Genomic DNA, 23,270 nt, shown 5'->3' with positions numbered 1-23,270 from the left:
ATCAGTAGCAATTATCCAGTTATCCAATCATACATTAAAAGAGATTTTAGAACTACTTAACTATGTACTAAGTCTTAGTGAAATCTGAATTTAGCCCCCCTCAAGGAGTTTTTAGTTTAGTAGAAGGCAAGGGTATTAATCAGAAATCAGCACTAACCACAGCAGAAAATACAAAATCCAACTGTGATATGTGATGGAGGGCAGGGTAGATGGCATTATAAGACTGAATATCAGAAAGAGGTTTGACTTGATCAAGAATGCCAGGGAGGCCTGGAGATGCAGCTCAGCGGTTAAAGGTGCTTGCTTGCAAAACCTACTGGTCCAGATTCAGTCCCCCAGTACCCATGTAAAGCCAGATACACAAAGTGGCAGACGTGTCTGAAGTTCATTTGCAGCAGCAAGAGGCCCTGGTGCATTCATATGTTCTCTCTTTCTCTCTCTCTTTCTCTTTCTGTCTCACGCACACAAATATAAATTAGATAAATAAATAAGAATATTTAAACCAAAAGAAAGAAGTCCAGGAAATGCTGTCTTGAGAAAAGAGTCACTGGGGTAAAATCTGGGGGTGTATCAGAATTAATTAGGTAAACTAGGTAAGGAGCAAGGGTGAGAGTATTCCAGGCTAGGATAGTGACCTCTGGCAGGAGGAAATGGTGGGTTGAACATAGGACCAGACCCAGAGAAGGGAACAGAGTGAGGATAAGGTGGTGGCAGACGGTCTAAATCAGGGCATTCTGTGGAACAAGTCAGGATCATGTGGACACAGGCCTTGGGAGTTGCTGATCAAAGCCGAGTACTCGTATACGGAAGCTGCTCGCTAGTGCGGTCAGGTTAAGTCATGGTAAACACTGGAGCCAGGCAGGAGAGTTCAGACTAAAAACGAACTACGGTGTGTTCTAAGCTGGGAATATTCTTTAAAAAAAAGAAAAAAGAAAAAGAAAACAACAGAGTCAAGAGAAGGTGGCACATGGATTGTAATAATGACCTACAGAAGTAGTAAGATCTGGGCTATAGTTAACATGCAGAGAATGAAGCGCTGAATACAGAAAATTTCAAAGATATAATAGATAAAACTCAGTCACAAATGCCCTCCATTACACAACATCAAGAGCATCTGAAAAGCCTGGAAGCCAAGGAGAAGTGGGAGAAAACCAAAGTTGATTATTAAAGGGACAATGGAACGGAAAGCAGTGAAATTAGATGTGATGATGGGAAGTACATATGCAGATCATTATATGATGGAGTTATGAACATGTGAGGCCATAGAGTAATAAGCTTGGGAGGTGTGAACGTAAGGAGATAGGCAATGCTGTAAAATTAACATCAGCTCACCATAAGAGAACTTTTAAAGAGGAAACAGAGCTATGTCTAAGGGCAGACTGCATAGGTGCTACTAACAAAGGAAGAAGGCTTTGTCAAGAAAACAAAAAAGTCAGTATAATGGTGCCTGAATTAATGAGAGGCCATTATTATTAGGGAGATGATTATTAGCAGGAAAAGATGGTGGGTCACTAATGTCACGAGCCATGAAGATGAGCGAAGAAAAGTTTCGCAATAACTTCACTGGATCTTTCAATTTTTAGTGACCTTCAAAAGAACAGTTTCAGTAAGCTGTTGAAAATAAATGCTGCTTATCTTGCCCAAGAGCCCATGGACTTAACCACTCTATTAGTAAAGCGTCTTTATTGCTTGCCTAAGAGTTACAGTCTTAGGAGAAATGGAGTGGAAGAATGCCAGGAGTTCTTCAGAAAGACTGGAAAAGGTAGAAAGCTGCTAAAATCCATTTCATTGCCCCCAATCCGAATCTGCCTCCTCTTCTTTAGTAACCGGACCTAAAAATAACAGCTGGCTCAAGTGGCAGGGGTTCTTGAAATGTCACCTGAGAACCAGGGTGACTCAGTGGAAGGTCAGGTAACTCAAATCCACTGAAAAAGGCATGGGGCGTGGCCACTGGGAGGCTCAGGTGAAACTTGGCTATTTTAAGGCAGTTTGAAGGTGATCCACTCCTATGGGTCCTAATGACCTAGCTGATGTCATCCTCTTTAAAGATGCACTATAAAGTTTTGAAGCCAGTTCTTTGTCCACGTTGTGGGTTATTTAACACCTGCAGAAAGTTCCAAGAAGCATGAGAAAGGACAAGATTGTGAAATGATGGGGGCGATGGCATGAGGGTAGCTTTTAGTAGGTAAATAAATTTAGAAAGGGAGGTTATTTTTAAATGATATTCTCAAATCATCGTAAACACATGAATAAAATGACTTATAGTCCTAAGACCAAATAAATAAATTTTACTGTTTTCTGGTTTCCTCAAATATTCAAAAAAATTACAAGTTCATTTCATTAAGGGGGGATTCTTCATGCTTGCCCTGACGTGCCATTATTCTTGTCTAGTGTCACATTCAACATAAAAGAGTTTCATGGGCCAGGCATGGTGGCATATGCCTTTAATCCCAGCACTTGGGAGGCCAAAGTAGGAGGAATACCATGAGCTCAAAGCCACCCTGAGACTACAGAATGAATTCCAGGTCAGTCTGGGCTAAAGTGAGACCTTACCTTTAAAAAAAAAAAAAAAAAAAAACAGTGTTTCATGATGGGCTGGAGAGGTTGCTTAGCAGTTAAGGCACTTGCTAACAAAGCCAAAGGACCCAGGTTTGATTCCCCAGTTCCCATGTAAGCCAGATGCACAAGGTGGCACATGCATCTAGAGTTGGTTGCAACAGCTGGAGGCCCTGGTCCATCCATTCTCTTTCTATCTGCCTTTCTGTCTCACTCACTCTCAAATAAATTTTTAAAAATAGCTGGACATGATGGTGCATGCCTTTAATTGCAGCACTTGGGAAGCAGAGATAGGAGGATCGCCATGAGTTCAAGGCCACCCTGAGACTACATAGTGAATTTCAGGTCAGCCTGAGCTAGAGTGAAGTCCACCTCGAAAAACCAAAATAAATGAATAAATAAATAAAATAAAAACAAATATGCACAAACTTATTCTTTAAAAGAAACCAGTTCCTGAAAGGCTTTCTTTGTAGGCACATAACTGAACATCTTCTTGTTTAAAAAATTTTTAAATGGAGCTGGAGAGATGGTTTACCAGTTAAGGCACATGCCAGTGAAGCCTAGAGACCCAGGTTTGATTCCCCAGGACCCATGTAAGCCAGATGCACAAGGTGATGCATATGTCTGTAGTTCATTTGCAATGGCTGGAGGCCCTTGTGTGCCCATTCTCTCTATATATCTGCCTCCTCCCTCTCTCAAAATAAATAAGTAAATAAATAAAATATTTTTAAAAATTAAAACAGGCCAACGAAGTATTAGACCTCCAATCCTTCTCATCTTCTCATGTGCCATTTGGTACTTTGAACTGTGTTGCCATCACTTTCCAAATGTTTGCCCGTCTTTCAGGTATGTGGAACCATGGTAACTTTTGCCTAGAATGACCTAGTGCTATTGACTTTTACATTAGAAGTATAGCAATATGCCTGGGTTCTGTATTTAAACAGGTGAATCTGTTTCCATCTCCACTAAATAGGGATAGTTAATTGCAGAATATCTACACTTCATCTGAGGTATTATTCTTCCTAAGTTGCCAACATTGTTATCAAGGTTTTATCAGAGAATTTGGCATTTAGCTGCCCTTGTACATGTATATGTATTATTAAAAATACCCTAACATGGGCTGGAGAGATGGCTTAGCGGTTAAGCGCTTGCCTATGAAGCCTAAGGACCCCGGTTCGAGGCTCGGTTCCCCAGGTCCCACGTTAGCCAGATGCACAAGGGGGCGCACATGTCTGGAGTTCGTTTGCAAAGGCTGGAAGCCCTGGCGCGCCCATTCTCTCTCTCTCTCCCTCTATCTGTCTTTCTCTCTGTGTCTGTCGCTCTCAAATAAATAAATAAATAAATATTAAAAATAAATAAATAAATAAAAATACCCTAACATGAGGCGGGCATGGTGGTGCATGCCTTTAATCCCAGTGCTCAGGAGGCAGAGGTAGGAGGATCACTGAGAGTTCAAGGCCAACCTGAGACTCCATAGTTAATGCCAGGTCAGCCTGGACCAGAGTGAGACACTACCTCAAAACACCAAAAAAAAAAAAAAAAAAAAAAAAAAAAACCCTAACATGGGCAGGAGAGATGGCTCAACAGTTAAGGCACTTGCCTTTGGAGCCTAAGGACCCGAGTTCAATTCCCCAGTGCCCACGTGGCGCCAAATGCACAAAGTAGTGCATGCATCTGGAGGCCCTGACACACCCATTCTCTTCCTCTCTCTGCTTGCAAATAGATAAGTAAAAATTTAAAAATATTTAAAAGCAAAAAAGTATGCCCTAACAGGGTTGAGGAGCTGGCTCAGTGGTTAAAGACACTTGCTTATTACAAAGTCTCATTGCCTGGGTTTGATTCCCCAGTACCCACGTAAATCCACATGCAAAGTGGTGCATGCAACTAAAATTCATTTGCAGTGGCCAGAGACAATGGTGTGCCCATTCCCCCCACCCTGCCTCCCTTCCTCTATTTCTCTGTGCTAATAATAAATTTTTTTAAATGGCCTTTTTTTAAACAACAGGAGGACAAGACTCTAATGCTAGAAATTCTGCCTCATGTAATGGAAAGGCTGAGGATGGATCTGAAAGTTATCCTCTGACATTCACAGCCTTGCTGTGGCACACACACACACACATACCCACACACACACACCACATACTAAAATAAAAATGTTTTAAAAGAATAAACTGCTTTTTAAATATTTTCCAAAATCTCTTTTTACCTAAAAATGAGAGCTGTTCCCTTGTATTTGTAATTCTAGAGTAAAATTTTTTTGTGTGATTTCAAAGGGACTATAGACATTTTGATTCACATCTTTTTTTTTTTAATTTTATTTATTTATTTGAGAGCGACAGACACAGAGAGAAAGACAGATAGAGGGAGAGAGAGAGAATGGGCGCGCCAGGGCTTCCAGCCTCTGCAAACGAACTCCAGACGCGTGCGCCCCCTTGTGCATCTGGCTAACGTGGGTCCTGGGGAACCGAGCCTCGAACCGGGGTCCTTAGGCTTCACAGGCAAGCGCTTAACCGCTAAGCCATCTCTCCAGCCCATGATTCACATCTTTTATCTGTCTGAAATCCAGTTATGCAAAGTTAAAGAGAAGTGTCTAACAAACCTCCCTGTACTTATTACCTAGCTTTGGCAGTTATTTGACCCACATTGTTTTATACGTATCCCTGGTCCCTGCTATGTTATTTTGAAGCAAATCACAGACATCATATCATTTCAATTACAAATCCTCCAGAATGTATTGCGAGAAGAAAGATACTTTTTAACCAAATCTGCATTACAATTATCAAGACTAGAGTAATGAGCTCTTGTTCAGTACTTGGGGGTCTGTATTCAGATCTTCTGGTCTCATGGCGTGTTATTTACAAGTCATTATACACGTCGGTGTAATTTTTGATATGTCTCTTAAGTCTCCTTTAGCCTCTAGCGCTGCCTTCCTTCCTTTTTTTCTAGCTGGGTGTCAAGTGACAGAGAGGTTATTTGCTTTTCCCCAGTGTCACATGGTCAACGTTTGGACCTAGGTGATTACAAAACTCACCATTTGTTCTCTGTCAAGGGGAAGAAAAGCCACGCGCCGTGGCTTGTGTCTTCTTTTGCTAACCTTGATCTTTAGAGGGTGCAATAAAATGTTTGAAAAGTTTACTCAGTGGAAATATAAAGCAATAATAAGCCTCTGAGTTTTGCTCGTAACTGACTGTGCTTCATCACTGGGTTTCATCGTCTTCATTAATGGAGTGGGAGAATTAGCATAGGTTAAACGTCTCCTTGGAAATACAGACCATCAGGTAAGAGTGAAAATGCTAGAAAATTATATATGGTTCCTCTCACAGGGATTTTTTCATGAAAGGAGGATATCATATGTCAGTGGGGTCATCCAGTAGAAAACACCAGAAACTAAGACAATGAAATGTGTGTTGAAATCTGTTTATAACTGTGGAGGCATCATGGAGAAAAAATACACGGCCTGGCCAGTGAGAGAAAAGATATTCTTGGCAGTAATACGGGCTGGAGAGATGGCTTAGCAGTTAAGCGCTTGCCTGTGAAGCCTAAGGACCCCTGTTCGAGGCTCAATTCCCCAGGGCCCACGTTAGCCAGATGCACAAAGGGGCGCATGTGTCTGGAGTTCGTTTGCAGTGGCTGAGAGCTCTGGCGCGCCCATTCTCTCTCCCTCCCTCTCTCTCTCTCTCTCTCTCTCTGCCTCTTTCTCTCTGTGTCACTCTCAAATAAAAGATATTCTTGGCAGTAATATTTCGACAGAGTAATGATGGATATTAACTAAAACAACACTTTGGTAGCACTTTCAGTGCACTTTAGGTGAGGAGGAAATCGTACAAACTTAGAAAAGATTGAAAGGAAGAGGTTTCAAGGATATGTAAAAATGAAAAATCTACTCTGGGACCTTTTTCCTCCACCTCCAAGCAGCAGCAGCTGGTGGCGGCCATCATTATAAGTTCCCTTCAGATAAGCAGTGATACCTGCCGAGGGATGTACCAAGACACTCATAGGTCTTGGTAAATACGAACTAATTAATTTTCACAACACCCTTGTGAGTCAGGAGACAGCATTGTCTCAGTTTTACAGATGGGGAAATGTCAGGACATAGACATAAATGATTTGGCCCCTCTCACAATGAGGCTGGGCCGGGAATGAGAAGCTTTAAGGAAAGGCTTGGAGGTTGAATCCCACTTCTGTATTCTCATGCACTTTAATTCACCTTCTTTCCCTAGGGAGAGCTTTTCCTCTTCTTATGGCACTAGAAAGGTCACGTACCCTTGTCTTACGGGTATGTGATTACTAGGTATAGCTGTTCCTAAAAATATTAAATCACTGTATTTCAGAAGAGGCCTTAGCCGGGCATGGTGGCACACACCATTAATCCCAGCACTGGGGAGGCAGAGGTAGGAGGATCACAGTGAGTTCAAGGCCACCCTGAGACTACATAGTGAATTTCAGGTCAGCCTGGGCTAGAGCAAGACCCTACCTCAAAAAGAAGAAGGAGGTGGAGGAGGAGAAGGAAAGGGTGAGGGAGAAGGAGAAGAGACCTTAGAAATCATTGCGGTTAGCCCCTCATTGTGTTTGTTCGGTTGGTCATCGTGAACAAATTGGAGCAATCACTCACTTCCACTCCCATTGGCCAGCCCGAGTTTCATTCTCCACATGGTCTCCCACCAATCCCTTTTCTGCGATGCTCCAGAGAACTGCACAGACTTAAAATATCAAGGGAGCGGGATGTCCCCACAAAGGCTGTCACTTCCAACAATGCATCTGGCTCCTAATTCTCCTGTACAGTCTCTCTGTTCAGTGGCTCCCCAAACTGTGGCTGAACAAAACCAGTGATCAGAAAGCCGCCACCTGCTAGGGAGACTCTGCCACCTCTCAGCTGCTAGGAAGCTTTCTTGACAGCCAGCAAGCCATTGCCCCTGCACAGCTGTCCCCAGTCCTGGCCCGCCCACGCTGCACAATGTCTCTTATCTGACCTTCCTTTGCCCAAGTATCCTTGTGGCTCTCAACTAAACAAGCATTCTTTCAGCAACTGTTCTTGAAGTTCCATCTGTAAGTGCCACGGAGAGTAAAGTGATCAATAGAGAAAATAATCTAGCAGAAGAAACTATATATAATATATATATAAGTATATATATTATATATATATAAACTATATATAAATTTATAAGGTAACGAGGACATTGGTAAAACATATAAATGATGCCAGGGGAACATGGGACACATTACTTACCTATCAGCACTGAGGATACAGAAGACCATTCCCTGAAGAAATAATGAACTATCTCCCCATTCAGACTCGTTATATTCTGGAAAAAGAAAGAAAGATGGAATCAGTATGTAAACGCGGACTGCATACATACCAGAATGCAGACTGTGGTCTACGCATTGTGGTGGGCGCTGCGCTGTTACTTACAAGATGCTGTATTGTGTAAACAGACATCGCTGGTGATACGTTCTCATGAAAGCAGAGCCGCTGAGTTATAGCTCTGCTAGGGTTGGGAGGTCTTCACAACACTCTTACTGTGAGACTGGTTCGCCCTGAATACCAGCGCCCTGTCCCTTTAGTACTACTCAGTGCTAGGTGCTGCCCATGAGGGCACAATGATTAAAAAAAAAGGATCAACTCCCCCTGCTGCTTTTAACTTAGTGTTCCAAGACATTGCTGCGCCTCCCAAAGACATTCAAGTAAATGCATGGCTGTACTAAATTATGCTTAAATACCATGAAGAGAACAGCTTGCTGTAAAAGAAAATCCTGTGAGGCAAATATCCTTTTAAAGGAATTAAATTGCTCAGAAGGCCTGACGTTTCCTCGGAGGCCCTGAAGGACGCACAGGAGTGAACCAGGCAGATAGAACCCAGAGGCAAACAGGTATGCAGAAAGGTGGAAGCGAGGCTCTTGCGCTCTGGCAATGGAAGGTGTGTGCTCTGGCTGTGCGGGCAGCATGCGGGGAGGACTTGATGAGCCGGAAAGAGGGTGCTGGTTAAGTTCAGCGCTGCAAGGAGTGATGCTAGGGAATTAGACAGAGCCGATTCTACTGCGGGGACGTACGGGAGCTGGGGGAAAAGGAAAATTGTGGAGCAATAAGTTTCTGAAAAGATGCTCCCGTCGTACTAAACTATGCACATTCTAGAATGAAAATTCTAGTTCTAATCTGTTGTTTTACAGTTTTCTAAATTCTACATAAATATTTTCAATAAGACCCTTGCTGCTGTTTCATCTCCTGTCCTTCCTCAGTCAAAATACTCTCGTGGAGCTTCAAAGGGGAAGTGGGGGGGTAGGGAGGGAATTACCATGGGATATTGTTTACAATTATGGAAATTGTCAGCAATTAAAAAAAACAAACAAAATGCATGAATCGATAAGCACAAGTTATCTCCGACGCAAGTTGTTTAATGGTCACGTGGGCCCTGGGTATTGTCTGGATTTTACTGCCGTCTGGTGCCTCGAGGAACATGTCTGTTTGTGTTGCTGAACAAGACTCTTCCTGACTGTTCACCGAGCAAGTCTCTCTCTGTGCTTCGGGATGTAGAAGCCCTGGGTTGCTTTTACACATTTCACTTTTTTTTTCTTAAATATTTTATTTATTTATTTATTTGACAGAGAAAGAGGGGGGGGGAGAGAATGTGCGCACCAAGGCTTCCAGCCACTGCAAACGAACTCCAGGCACATGCACCCCTCCTTGTGCATCTGGCTAACATGGGTCCTGGGAAATCGAACCTGGGTCCTTTGGCTTTGCAGGCAAATGCTTTAACCGCTAAGCCAACCATCCAGCCCTACACATTTCACTTTTAAGTCAACATATAATAAGCCTGTTCTTGTTTATCATCCTTCTTTCTTTTTTAATATATTTTATTTATTTATTTGAGAGAAAGAGGGGGAGAGAGAGAATTGGCACGCCAGGACCTCCAGCCATTGCAAACTAACTCCAGATGCATGCGCCACCTTGTGCATCTGGCTTACTTGGTTCCTGGAGACTCAAACCGGTATCCTTTGGCTTTGCAGGCAAGTGCCTTAACCACTAAGCCATCTCTCCAGCCCTCATCCTGCTTTCTCTTTGTACCATTATCTAGGGTTTCACTGATCCCTCTGCTTTTTCTGTCCCTAAGGCTTCCATTGGAAGAATTCCTCAGGGATGCTGCTTGAGGTGGACACTTGTACCCATGACCCAAAAGTATCTTGCCCTAGGGAGCAGTGACAGAGGCTAAGATGCAGGCCATATTCTGTTCAGAAGTGAAGTCCAGAGGGTTTACAGTGGCTCAAAGACAGTCATCCTTTCCAAGCTTCATCATACAGCCAGCCTTAGTGCTTCTGCAGGATGGCTTCCACGCAAAATCCACAACTCTGTTATTCTCTTGAGGCTTGGGGCTTTAGGGTCAGATTTATTCTGATTTAGTTTACTCTCATAAGGCTCAGAAAGATCCCTAGAGCAAGATAAAGGCTGAATAATCTGATGCAGTTGGCTTCGTGTTGTGAACCAAAGTTTGGCATAGGTATCACAGTAACCACTGTTGTCTTCGGAATAACAGTAAAAATGGTATATTTGCCTTACCCTCCTCCCTGCATTTGTTCAAGCATACTCAAGCACATTTTTGTTCCCACTGTATCCTTTGTTGTAATTCTGCTCTTGGTCCAAGGTCTCAAGCCACTCGTTTCCGTTGGCATCAACCAGCTCCTTTTGACAAGCAGCAAACATGGGCAATAGACAACGTCTATATCGGGGATGGCTGCATAGACATGTGCAGTGGCCATGGGAGATGTGTCCAGGGGAACTGCGTGTAAGTACATGATTTCTTCCTCTGTCAAAAGCTCCTGGTTTTGAAGTCAATCCCGAGTTACTTTAGGTTTCACATTTTTCCTCATGGAATTGATGGATGTTGTGACTTTCTTCTTACTTAGAGATTAGGAACAGAACAACAGCAACATGGCCTGGAGAAAGCTATTATAATTGACTATATTTTACTTCCTTCTGTGTTTCTGTGGTACATTTGTATCTTTAAAAAGGCATTAGAGGGGCTGGAGGAATTGCTTAGCAGTTAAGGTATTTGCCTGCAAAGCCAAGGGACCCAGGTTCAATTCCCCAGGACCCACATTAGCCAGATGCACAAGGGGGCACACATGTCTGGAGTTTGTTTGCAGTGGCTGGAGGCCCTGGCACACCCATTCTCTCTCTCTCTCTTCCTCTTTCTCTGTCAAGTAAATACACACACACACACACACACACACACACACATATATATAAGGCATTAGAGCCAGGCATGGTGGCTCATACCTTTGATCCCAGCACTCAGGAGGCAGAGGTAGGAGAATTACTGTGAGTTCAAGGCCACCCTGAGACTACATAGTGAATTCCAGGTCAGCATTAGAGAGCTAGAGCGATGGCTTACCAGTTAAAGCACTTGCCTGTGATGCCTAAGAACACAAGTTCAAATCTCCAGGTCCCCCATAGCCAGACACACAGTGGTGCAAGTGTGCAATGTCACACATGCACCCAAGGGGTGCACACATCGGAAGTTTGTTCACAGTGGCTGAAAGACCCTTGTGCACCCATTCTCTCTCTCATAAAAAAAAAAAAAAAAAAACAGGATTAGAAAAGGTATAGGATAGGCTGGAGAGATGGCTTAGCAGTGAAGGCACTTGACTGCAAAGCCTAAGGATCCATGTTGGCTCTCAATATCCCACATAAGCCAGATGCACAAAGGTGAGGCAAGCACAAGGTCGCACATGCCCACTAGGTGGTGCAAGCATCTGCAGTTCCATTTCAGTGACTGGGGCCCTGACGCACCAATTCTCGCCCTCTCTCTCTCTCTCTCTCTCTCTCTCTCTCTCTCTCTCTCTCAGAAAAAAAATAACAAAAAAGAAAAGGTACAGAATTTCAGCATATTCTGACCCAAAATAATACATCATATCAGGTCTTGAATAAAAATGATGATCTTCATCTGTCAGGGTTTAGTTGGTGATCTTCCTATGTTGTTTGCATAATAAAGTATAAACATATCTGGACAATGTACCAGGCAGATTTGGCAGAGAAGCCTGCTGTATTCCTAAAGATCCTTAGGATCTTTGGAAGAGTCTGAATTTACAGGATGTGGATGAGTGTGTGGGGGTGCATGTCCACACACATGCAGTATAAGCCTCGAAGCTTTATTTTCAAAGGTAATCTGCTTGATGAGTAATATGAAGAAGCCCTTCTCCATGAATCTTTCTCTCTCTCTCTCTCTCTCTCTCTCTCACACACACACACACACACATACACACAGAGAGAGAGAGAGAGACAAACACAGGGAAGCTTCCTTTGATGAATGATTGTAAAGATAGCAAGAATGACAGCTAAGCCTCTCACTATACTGAACAGATAGCTCAGGACTCTGGGCAAACATGGTAGTTACTAGCCAAAGCATCTTCTGTCATTTTCAGTATGGTCTCTTGGATTCTAATTGACCCACAGCATCTATTTTTTTAAAAAAATTCAGAAGCCGGGCGTGGTGGCTCATGCCTTTAATCCCAGCACTAGGGAGGCTGAGGTAGGAGGATCGCTGTGAGTTCGAGGTCACCCTGAGACTACACAGTAAATTCCAGGTCAGCCTGGGCTAGCGTGAGACCCTACTTCAAAAGAACAAATTCATAACTTAGTAGGACTGGCCAGTTTAGTGAGTAGCTGCACATGTTTCTCAATGATCCAGTGTCATGTCTTGCGGACAGAGCTTTAGTAAGTTGTTTGAAGTTGTTTCTTTGTCTTCATCTGTGACCCCCCCCACCCACCCAAGTAACTACTTTAGGAAAGCCTGGAAGTAGTTAATTCACAGTTTATTCCTGACTGCCACTAGTGTTAAGGGGAGCAGATGAATTCTGCCAAGCTCTGTGAGGATTGGCATCCTGGTCCAGGAAAAGAGCTGGCCTCCCTCCTGGGAGGAGGAACATGCTTGCAGGGGCTTTGCTCGAGGTTGACCCTGCCTTTCTCTCTGTCCACACCCAGCTGTGACGAGCAGTGGAGAGGCCTGTACTGCGACGAGCCCGAGACCGCCCTTCCAACCCAGCTCAAAGACAACTTCAACCGAGCTCCCTCCAGCCACAACTGGCTCACCGTGAATGGCGGGAAACTGAGCACCGTGTGTGGCGCCGTGGCTTCGGGACTGGCTCTCCATTTCAGCGGGGTGAGGGTTTAACTGCTGCTCACCCATTCCTACATCCTCGAGGTTCCCCTCCCCCAAGTCACCGAGTCTCTTTTGAAGTGGTCTGGCAAATCAAGATGCAGTTAGTTACCCAAAACGCTCAACCTTGATCTGAATTTGCCACTTGATAAAAATCAGATGATGCTCGCTATTTGCAGTATTATCCTACCCCAAGGCAGAGGAGACAACCTAATTATGTAGAACAGTGTCAACACAGTGAATATTTACTAACTCATTTTAAAAGGACTTACATAGCCAGGCGTGGTGGCACACGCCTTTCATCCCAGCACTAGGGAGGCAGAGGTAGGAGGATCACCGTGAGTTCAAGGCCACCCTGAGAATACATAGTGAATTCCAGGTCAGCCTGGGCTAAAGTAAGATGCTACCTCGAAAAACCAAAAATAAAAAGGACTTTCGTAGATTTCCATCCTGAGGAAAGTGGGCACTTTGTACAGTGTGGGGAGGGGCTTCCATCTAAATGAAGCTCTAATTGAAAGCTCGAAATTTGGGGTTTAAAGGCTAGGGATATGGCTCAGCAGTTAAAGGTGCTTGCTTGAAAAGCCTGTTGGCCCAAGCCCGGCATGGTGGCACACACCTTTAATGCCAGCACTTGGGGAGTAGAGGTAGGAGGATTGCCATGAGTTTGAGGCCAGCATGAGACTACATAGTGAATTTTAGGTCAGCCTGGGCCAGAGAAAGAGACCCTACTTGGAAAAAAACAAACAGACAAACAAAAGCCTGTTGGCCCAGTTTCAGTACCCCAATATCCACGTAAAGCTAGATGCACAAAGTCATTTTTGCATCTAGAGTTCATTTAGCAACAGCAAGAGGCTCTTGTGCATGCTTACACACACACTCTCTCTCTCTCTCTCTCCAAATAAATAAAAATTTTTAAAATTGGGATTTAAGGAACCAAAAATTTAGGAAATTAGTTTCAGTGGTTTCTGAATTTATTAACAACTACTTTCTATAAATCATTCAAGAAAGGATAATTATTAGTAATTACTAAACTTTTGTATTTGGAGCATATTATTTTGTGAATGATAGCAATTTTTCTTTGAGACACTTTCCTTGAGAAAAATTGTGATTATTCTATTTTGCTGCCAAAGTTGACTTTTTTTCAATTTTTTGCATGTGTATGTGGTGTGTGTGTGTGTGTGTGTGTGTGTGTATATATATTCCATATATTGTAAAGGGTTGCTCAGGATCCAGGAAAGTCCTTGAACCCCAAACCTTAGGTTCATTTCTAATTTTAATTAAAGAATTGAATAAAAAAAGAAGCATAAGAAGGATAATTATTAAAATTATTATATTTATTGAGTGAAGTACAGAGCCAAGGAAAGGCACCCACATGGCTAGAGATCCCCCATGGAGGGCCTGGAAACGTGGAAAGAAAAGAGAAAAGAAAGTTCAAGGAGCTCCTGCCATGTGGGGAGCTGGAGGGGGTAAAGAATGCATGCGGAGAGTAAGGGCTAAGGGGCCCCTCCCAGCTGAGTCTGGACCTGGGCCAACCCAGCCCAGGACCAGCTGAGGGAAAAACTCACCCACAGCTGGAAGTTTCCAAGTGGTCAGGGAGCTGCCTTCCCTTTGCAAAGGTCTCTATAACTTTATGGTAATGAGCTGTCTTTTGGCTCAGGTGAACCAGAAGGACAGCTGCTTGATTAGGGCTAGGGGCTGTCTCAGGAAGAGGCTAGTCCTGACACCAAGTTTCAGGGGGCTGAACTTGACCAACCACAGTGTTTAAGTCCTATGAAAGACCTTCCCCCCAGGAGGGGTCCTGGTTGTTTGTGGGTAAAACAGGTCTGGAAAACTAAACAAGAAATAAAAGTTCAGATCATCTTTGATTTCTAGCATGTACAAACTTTTTTGTCTTTTTTACCTTCAGGGGTCCAGTTAGGGTCCACACTAACTGTACACCCTCTCAGAATGTGTGCATATGTGTGAGTGAGTGCAAGTGTTTGTACATGTCTATTTGGAGGCCAGAGGACACATCCTCAGTGGTGTCCTTAGGAATGTCACCCACCTCTTTGAGGCAGAGCTCACCACTTAGGCTAGACTATGTAGCCAGCATGCACTAGAGATCCACTTGTCTCCACCTCCCCAGCACTCACGTTACAGGCACAAGCCTCCATGCAGAGTATTTTATGTGAGTCCTGAGTATTGAACTCAAGTCCTCATGCTTGCAAAGCAAGCACTTTACCCGCTGAGCTATCTCCCCAGCCCAAAAGTTTCTTTAAGAATGCAACCTTAGGGCTGGAGAGATGGCTTTGTGGTTAAGCACTTGCCTGTGAAGCCTAAGGACCCTGGTTCAAGGCTCGATTCCCCAGGGCCCACGTTAGCCAGATGCACAAGGGGGCGCAGGCATCTGGAGTTCGTCTGCAGTGGCTGGAGGCTCTGGCGCGCCCATTCTCTCTCTTTCTCTCTCTCTCTCAAATAAATAAATAAAAATAAATTTGAAAAAAAAGAATGCAACCTTAAACTGGGCGTGGTGGTGCACACCTTTAATCCCAGCACTTGGGAGGCAGAGGCAGGAAGATCACCATGAGTTCGAGGCCACCCTGAGATAACATAATGAACTCCATGTTATCCTGGGCTAGAGTGAGACCCTACCTCAAAAAAACAAAAAAGGGGCTGGAGAGATGGCTTAGCGGTTAAGCACTTGCCTGTGAAGCCTAAGGACCCCAGTTCGAGGCTCCTTTCCCCAGGTCCCAGTTAGCCAGATGCACAAGGGGGCGCACGCGTCTGGAGTTCGTTTGCAGAGGCTGGAAGCCCTGGCACATCCATTCTCTCTCTCTTCCTCTATCTGTCTTTCTCTCTGTGTCTGTCGCTCTCAAATAAATAAATAAATAATTTTAAAAAAAGAAAAGAAAAGGAAGAAAGAAAGAAAATTATATGAAATTTTCATTTATACTCATTTTTAAATTTCCTATTAAAATAATACTTTCAAAATGCTATTTAATTAATAGCTGATGCTTAAAAAAACTAAACAAATGTCAACTGATAACTTGGAATCATTTAATAAAAACGTTGGCTTTCCAGGCATGGTGGCACACACCTTTAATCCCAGCACTTGAGAGGCAGAGATAGGAGGATTGCTGAGAGTTGAAGGCCAGCCTAAGACTACAAAATGAGTGCCTGGTCAGCCTGGGCTAGAGTGAGATCCTGCCTCAAAATAACAACAACAACAAAATGAATACTTACTTACTTTAATTCCAGTCTTTACCTTACTTTATAAGTAAAGTATATAATACCTTTATAATACACACATAAAATCACCTTAGAATACATGGATTTTGGGCTGAAGAGATGGCTTAGTAGTTAAGGCATTTGACTGCAAAGACAAAGGACCTAGGTTCAACTCCCCAGTATCCATGGAAGCCAGATGCACAAGGTGGCACATGCATCTGGAGTTCGTTTGCAGTGGCTAGAGGCCCTGTCATACCACTTCTCTCCCTCCCATCCTCTCTCTCTATCTATCTATCTCTGTCTCTATGTATCTCTGTCTGTCTCTCTCAAATAAATGAATAAAAATAAAATACAAAAAAATTAAAATTATACATGGATCTCAGAAAATAGGTCATGAGGGCTGGAAGATGGCTTAGCGGTTGAGCGCTTGCCTGTGAAGCCTAAGGACCCCGGTTCGAGGCTCGGTTCCCCAGGTCCCACGTTAGCCAGATGCACAAGGGGGCGCACGCGTCTGGAGTTCGTTTGCAGAGGCTGGAAGCCCTGGCGCGCCCATTCTCTCTCTCTCCCTCTATCTGTCTTTCTCTCTGTGTCTGTCGCTCTCAAATAAATAAATAAAAAATTTAAAAAAAAAAAAGATGAAAACCAGAAAAACCTGTAATCTGCCATCAAGATTTCTTACCACCACTTTTTGCTCTCATTCTTCTTTTCCTTAGGCTTGTAGCCGACTGCTAGTCACTGTGGATCTGAACCTCACCAGTGCCGAGTTTATCCAGTTTTACTTCATGTACGGGTGCCTGATAACACCAAACAACCGGAACCAAGGGGTTCTCTTGGAATACTCTGTCGATGGAGGCATTACCTGGAGCTTGCTAATGGAAATCTTCTATGACCAGTATAGTAAACCTGGGTTTGTATTTTGTTTTATCTCTAATAACTGTCTATTGAACAAAAACGCATGGTACGGTTACCTAGTAATTAGTCTTACACAACAGTAGAGGATGTCTCTGAGATTGGTGTGAAGAAATGTTTCTGGCCTGTATAGATAGCTGGCCTGGGTTTTTATTTTGAAAACAATTGCCTTTCACATCCCAGGATAAGATAAAATATATTATCACAATACAACAGTGAAAAACAATACAAAATCCATGCAAACTAATGAGTACATGATAATTTCAATAACACTTGGAGAAAAGAGAAACAGAAATATCTGTTTACATATTATCCACTCATTTTCAAAGAACCTCGTGTTATGAAACAAAAAAAATAAATAAATAAGATGGGCATACTTTTAAAAGCCCAGAGTCGATTTTAAATTATTTTTTTTAATTTTGTATGAATATCATAAATGGGTCATTAAAAATTTCTAGAAAAACCACTGAGTGTGGTGGCACGTACCTTTAATCCCAGCACTAGGGAGGCAGAGGTAGGAGGATCGCCGTGAGTTCGAGGCCACCCTGAGACTACATAATGAATTCCAGGTCAGCCTGAGCTAGAGCAAGACACTACCTCAGGAAAAAAAAAAAAAAAAAATTCTAGAAAAACCAAAAGCATTCCATGTGCCCAACTTGGTAAGTCAGACAGAGTCCAGGCGTGGTGACATAAGACTGTAGTACCAGCTACTGTGTCGCTAAGGTAGGAGGACAGCTTGAGTTCATTACCAGCCTGGACAACATAGTGAGACTTCTTTTTCAAAAAGAAATAAAAAGGAAAAATCAAATATGTAGTTAAAAATGAAAGGGGCAACCAGCTGTGGTGATGTATACCTTTAATCCCAGCACTCATGAGGCTGAGGTAGGAGGGTCACCGTGAGTTCAAGGCAAACCTGGGGCTCCAGAATGAATTCCAGGTCAGCCTAGACTGGAGTGAGACCCTGCCTCCAAAAAAAAAGAAGATATGCTATTTAAAGTAAAAAGAGATGGAAAAGGAAGAGGATGGGAGGAAGGGGGAAGAGAAAGCAAAAAGTTGTAACCTAGTCAAGAAATTGCCCCTTTGTGTATGATAAGCCAGGTGCAGGCTAAAAATTGAGTCATAATAATCTCACAGCCGGGCGTGGTGGCACACACCTTTAATCCCAGCACTCAGGAAACAGAGGTAGGAGGATCTCTGTGACTTCAAGGCCACCCTGAGACTACATAATGAATTCCACGTCAGCCTGGGTTAGCATGACACTACCTCGAAAAAACAAAACAAAACAAAAATCTCATAAATAATCATTTAAATGCAATGTATAAGGTAAGCATAGGTTTAGCTATAAATGACATAAAACTCAAAATAACTTAGTTGGGCTGGAAAGATAGCTTAGCAGTTAAGCATTTGCCTGTGAAGCCTAAGGACCCCAGTTCGAGGCTCCATGTCCCAGGACCCACGTTAGCCAGATGCACAGGGGGGCACAGGCATCTGGAGTTCGTTTGCAGTGGCTGGAAGCCCTGGTGCGCCCATTCTCTCTCTCTCTCTCTCTGCCTCTTTCTCTCTCTGTTGCTCACAAACAAATAAATAAAACAACAAGAAAACTTTAAAAAAAATAACAGTTTTTTGGGCTGGAGAGATGGCTTAGCTGTTAAGCACTTGCCTGTGAAGCCTAAGGGCCCCAGTTCGAGGCTCAATTCTCCAGGACCCACATTAGCCAGATGCACAAGGGGGCGCACGCATCTGGAGCTTGTTTGCAGTGGCTGGAGGCCCTGGCGCGCCCATTCTCTCTCTCTCTCTCTCTCTCTCTCTCTCTCTCTCTCTCTCTCTCTCTCTTTCTCTCACTCTCTCTCTCTGTCGCTCTCAAATAAATAAATAAAAATAAAATAAAATAAGTTTTTTTTTATCTTTTATATAAATTAGGTCCCCAAAGAAACCCAGAGCTACTCTGGTGGGTCCATAAACACCTAAGACCCAGACCCCTCTCTCACTGCTCTACCTTAGTCACCAAGTGACTGCCCATCACATGGCCCTCGAGGGCACCCCGCTGTACCATACCCCAGTCCCTGGACAGAAGGAAGAGGCCAAGAGGGATGAGCTAGCTTCGTGAGACTGCTTCCCGACAACTGCGCGTGCTCCCATAGCACGGGCACGGGCACACTCAGATGCAGCGAAGGCCAGGGCCGGGCTTGTCTCTATTCCCTACAGCTAGTCACTTCAGGAATAACACAGCATCCAACTGTGAAGGAAGAAAAGGAGAATGGTCATTGAGGAAATACCTGTAATCTTCTAGAAGCAAAATTGTAAATCCCAAATTTGCATTGAAGTTGGAGACCACTAAAGGAATCTAACTGGAAACTAAGTGGTACACAGTTTAATGGTATTTTTTTAAAAAAGTAACAGAGAAAAATAAACACACACACACACAGCTGGTCATGGAGGAACTTACACGTACCCAACATGAACACATAAAATCCTAACTGTCTAATGACCTTAGTTCTTGGATGTAGAAACAATTTGAATAACGTAAGGAACTGTGGCCATAATGTATTAAGATTTTCAAAAGCCTTGCCTAACCTGATTTTTTTTTTTTTTTTTTTTTTTTTTTTTTTTTTTTTTTTTTTTGGTTTTCAAGGTAGGGCTTCATTCTAACCCAGGCTGACCTGGAATTCCCTATGTAGTCTCAGGGTAGCCTCAAACTCACAGTGACCCTCCTATCTCTGCCTCCTGAGTACTGGGATTAAAGGCGTTTGCCACCACGCCCAGCTCCTGATTTTTTTTTATGGAGGCAAAGATTTTTCAGAGAAATAAAGCAAACATTGAAATGGGGGATTCAAAATGGCAACCAAAGATCTTTGCTTTGGGTGAAGAAGTGTTGTTTATATATCTTTCCAGAAAAATTAATATATTTTGCAATGTTAAATAAATATGCCATATCAATGGAAGTGAATTGTACATTCAAAACAAAATAGTGCTGGACATGGTGGCACACATCTTTAATCAAGACAGCACTCAGGAAGATGAGATAGGAGAGTCTCTATGAGTTTGAGGCCAGCCGGGGCTAAAAGTGAATTTCAGGTCAGCCAGGGCTAGAGTGAGTCTCTACTGCAAAAAAAACCAAAGCAAAGAAGTGAGGTAGATGTACTTTAAAACTGAAATGAAGGAATGTAATTTGGAGAAGAATGTGCCAAGGAAGGCTGATGGTCTTGCAACACAATTGAGGGCCCAGGATTCACAAGCTGCATTTTCCTTTCCTAATATCAGTACTTTAAGGATGGGTACAATCAAAGCAGTATTTAAAATCCAAGTTTAAGAATCCCAGTTTAAAAAAGAAAAGAAAAGAAAAGAAAAACTAGCTTTGCTGGACATGGTGATGCATGCCTTTAACCCCAGCACTTGGGAGGCAGAGGTAGGAGGATTACTGTGAGTTCGAGGCCACCCTGAGACTACATAGTGAATTCCAGGTCAGCCTGAGCTAGAGTGAGACCCTACCTCAAAACAAAAACAACAACAACAAAAAAAAAAACAAAAACAAAAAAAAAAAACAGCTTTGGATGAATCTTAGTTAGGCCTTAACAGAAATACTACATACTGTTCTGTGCCCTGTAATCTCAAAGAATACACACCAAAAAAAAAGAAAAAGAAAAGAAAAACAGAAAAGAAAGAGGGTTGAGTATGTAGGTCAGGGGTAGAGTGGTTGCCTAGCATACTTAAGGCCCTGGGTTTAATCGTCAGGAACACACACACACACACACACACACACACACACACACAAAGATAATGTGTAAACAAAACTACAATAACTAAACCACTTTTAATGTGAAACACAAAATTTCATACAAGTGGACTAGAGAGATGGCTTAGCAGTTAAGGCATTTGCCTTTGAAGTCTAAGGACCTGGGTTCAATTCCCCAGTACCCACATGCATCTGGAGTTCATTTGCAGTGGCTAGAGGACCTTGAATGCCCATTCTCTCTCTCTCTATCTGCAACTTTCTCACTCTCTCTTTCTCAACATAAATAGAAACAATTTTTTTAAATTCATACAAGTATCATTACAGCCCCTATTGTGGGTTTGCCATGGGATAGAATTGGACAAGAATGCTAACCCTGAAAAATGACTCTTGATAAAAGAGAGGAGAATCAACATGAATAAAAATGTGGTATACACAGGATAGAAAAACTTAGGAAATAATTTTCCCCAATACACATAAATCCCAAAGGTTGGATACATTCCTAGGTTATAATTCATAATTTTGACTAAAGAATACCATGAGCTTTATGTCTAGCTAATACAATGTTTGCTTTAGTGCACTGAACCATTTTTGTCTGTTCTTGGTGACTAAATCAAGAAGAGCATGTTGAGTTTGTTAGTTCATTGCTCACTCTCTATTTCTTAGTAAGTTCTCACCAAAGCATGCAAACAGAGCAAAGTCTGCCCCACAGACAGTAGATAGGAGATCTGGTACTTTTGGGCTGAGACTCAAACGTCCTACCATAATCCAGTGTCCGTAGTCCAAACCAGTTGCCTAAAGTCCACAGGTTAGAAACAAAGTGCCAGGCTGGAGAGATGGCTTTGCCATTAAGGCACTTGCAGGCAAAGCCAAAGGATACAGGTTCAATTCCCTAGTACCCACATAAAGCCAGACACACAAGTGGCACATGTGTCTGGAGTTCATTTGCAGTAACTAGAGACCCTGATATGCCCATTCTGTCTGTCTGCATCTCTCTCTCTCCTTCTCTCAAATAAATAAATTAAATAAATAAATAAATAAATAAAAATTTTAAAGTGCCAATGTAGGGCTGGAGAGATGGCTTAGCGGTTAAGTGCTTGTCTGTGAAGCTTAAGGACCCCGGTTCGAGGCTCAGTTCCCCAGGACCCACGTTAGCCAGATGCACAAGGGGGTGCACATATCTGGAGTTCGTTTGCAGTGGCTGGAGGCCCTGGCGCGCCCATTCTCTCTCTATATATATATCTGCCTCTGTCTGTCACTCTCAAGGCATAAAGAAAATTGCAGAGTCCCCTAACTTGCCCATGGGCAACTAGACTGAGTATATAACTCTGGGATGTTTGCATATGTTCACCTTCTGTTTCCCCAATTTAGTGACTCCTAAGACTTTGTGAAATCAAGCCAGTTCATCAAAAAACCTTGGCAAAGCATAGTGGCTCACAGCTTTAATCCCAGCACTCAGGAGGCAGAGGTGGGAGGGTTGCCTTGAGTTCGAGGCCACCCTGAGAATCCATAGTGAATTCCAGGTCAGCCTGGGCTAGAGCAAGACCCTACCTCAAAAAGACAACAACAACAAAAAAAAATGTCTTAGTTAATATCTTCTCCCCACCATCCTGTGTCATACGGTATCTCGTCACAGCTGATAACTCTTCCATGAGATACGTAACAAACGTCTTCCCACCTCCACGGTTTTCTTTCAGATTTGTGAATATCCTTCTGCCTCCTGACGCTAAAGAGATCGCTACTCGCTTCCGCTGGTGGCAGCCACGCCATGATGGCCTGGACCAGAATGACTGGGCCATCGACAATGTCCTCATCTCAGGCTCCGCTGACCAGAGGACTGTCATGCTGGACACCTTCAGCAGTGCCCCCGTGCCCCAGCACGAGCGCTCCCCCGCAGATGCCGGCCCCGTTGGCAGGATTGCTTTCGACATGTTCATGGAGGACAAAACTTCAGGTACCTTGTGCATAACCCCGGACAGAACTCAGTGGAAATGCAGTCGTTCCAATGTGGAACTTTTCTGGAGTGACATGTGGGTCCTCTGTAGCTGCTCAAAAACAGCGACCAGGGTGTCATCTTTTTTGTTCTATCAACCTTTCTGTCTGATGTTACACCTCAATCTGTTCTTTCATGATAAGCCAGCTAGGTTATCTTAATAAATAACATTCTGTAGTTTTATACAATGACTTTCTTGAACTATTTTCACTTCTCTGTTTCCTGGAGACAGAATTCCAGTCTGTAGTCCAGGCTGTCCTGGAACTCTCTATGAGGCCCAGCTTCAAACTTGAAGCAAACAGCCTGATTCAACCTCATGGTCCCTAGTTTGTTTGTTTTTGTTTTTGTTTTTTTATTTTTTTTTTAATTTATTTATTTGAGAGCAACAGACACAAAGAGAAAGACAGATAGAGGGAGAGAGAGAGAGAATGGGCCCGCCAGGGCTTCCAGCCTCTGCAAACGAACTCCAGAAGCGTGCGCCCCCTTGTGCATCTGGCTAACGTGGGACCTGGGGAACCGAGCCTCGAACAGGGGTCCTTAGGCTTCACAGGCAAGTGCTTAACCGCTAAGCCATCTCTCCAGGCCCCTAGTTTGTTTTTTAATATTTTTTTCTTTACTTGAGAGCAGAGAAATAGAATAGGCATACCAGGGCATATTGTCACCACAAATGAAAAACTCCACATGCATGCATCACTTCGTACATCTGGCTTTATGTGGGTACTGGGGA

The 23,270-nt window shown here is 43.2% G+C and overlaps 1 protein-coding gene across 2 annotated transcripts in view; it reads left to right on the top strand.

Annotated features, from left to right (window-relative positions):
* Positions 1-23,270, top strand: part of Reln (reelin) — a 498,095-nt gene that overhangs the window by 432,598 nt on the left and 42,227 nt on the right. For both annotated transcript variants that reach the window (XM_045135772.1, XM_004652888.2), the window contains exons 47-50: positions 10,191-10,331; positions 12,530-12,707; positions 16,625-16,818; positions 22,248-22,504. In XM_045135772.1, the coding sequence (XP_044991707.1) occupies positions 10,191-10,331; positions 12,530-12,707; positions 16,625-16,818; positions 22,248-22,504 (770 nt within the window). The remainder of the gene's footprint in view (positions 1-10,190; positions 10,332-12,529; positions 12,708-16,624; positions 16,819-22,247; positions 22,505-23,270) is intronic.

Source organism: Jaculus jaculus, chromosome 16 (genome assembly GCF_020740685.1).
Source record: "Jaculus jaculus isolate mJacJac1 chromosome 16, mJacJac1.mat.Y.cur, whole genome shotgun sequence".
Classification (NCBI taxonomy): Eukaryota; Metazoa; Chordata; class Mammalia; order Rodentia; family Dipodidae; genus Jaculus; species Jaculus jaculus.
Note: the sequence above shows the minus strand (reverse complement) of the source record. Positions and strands in the feature narration are given on the sequence as shown.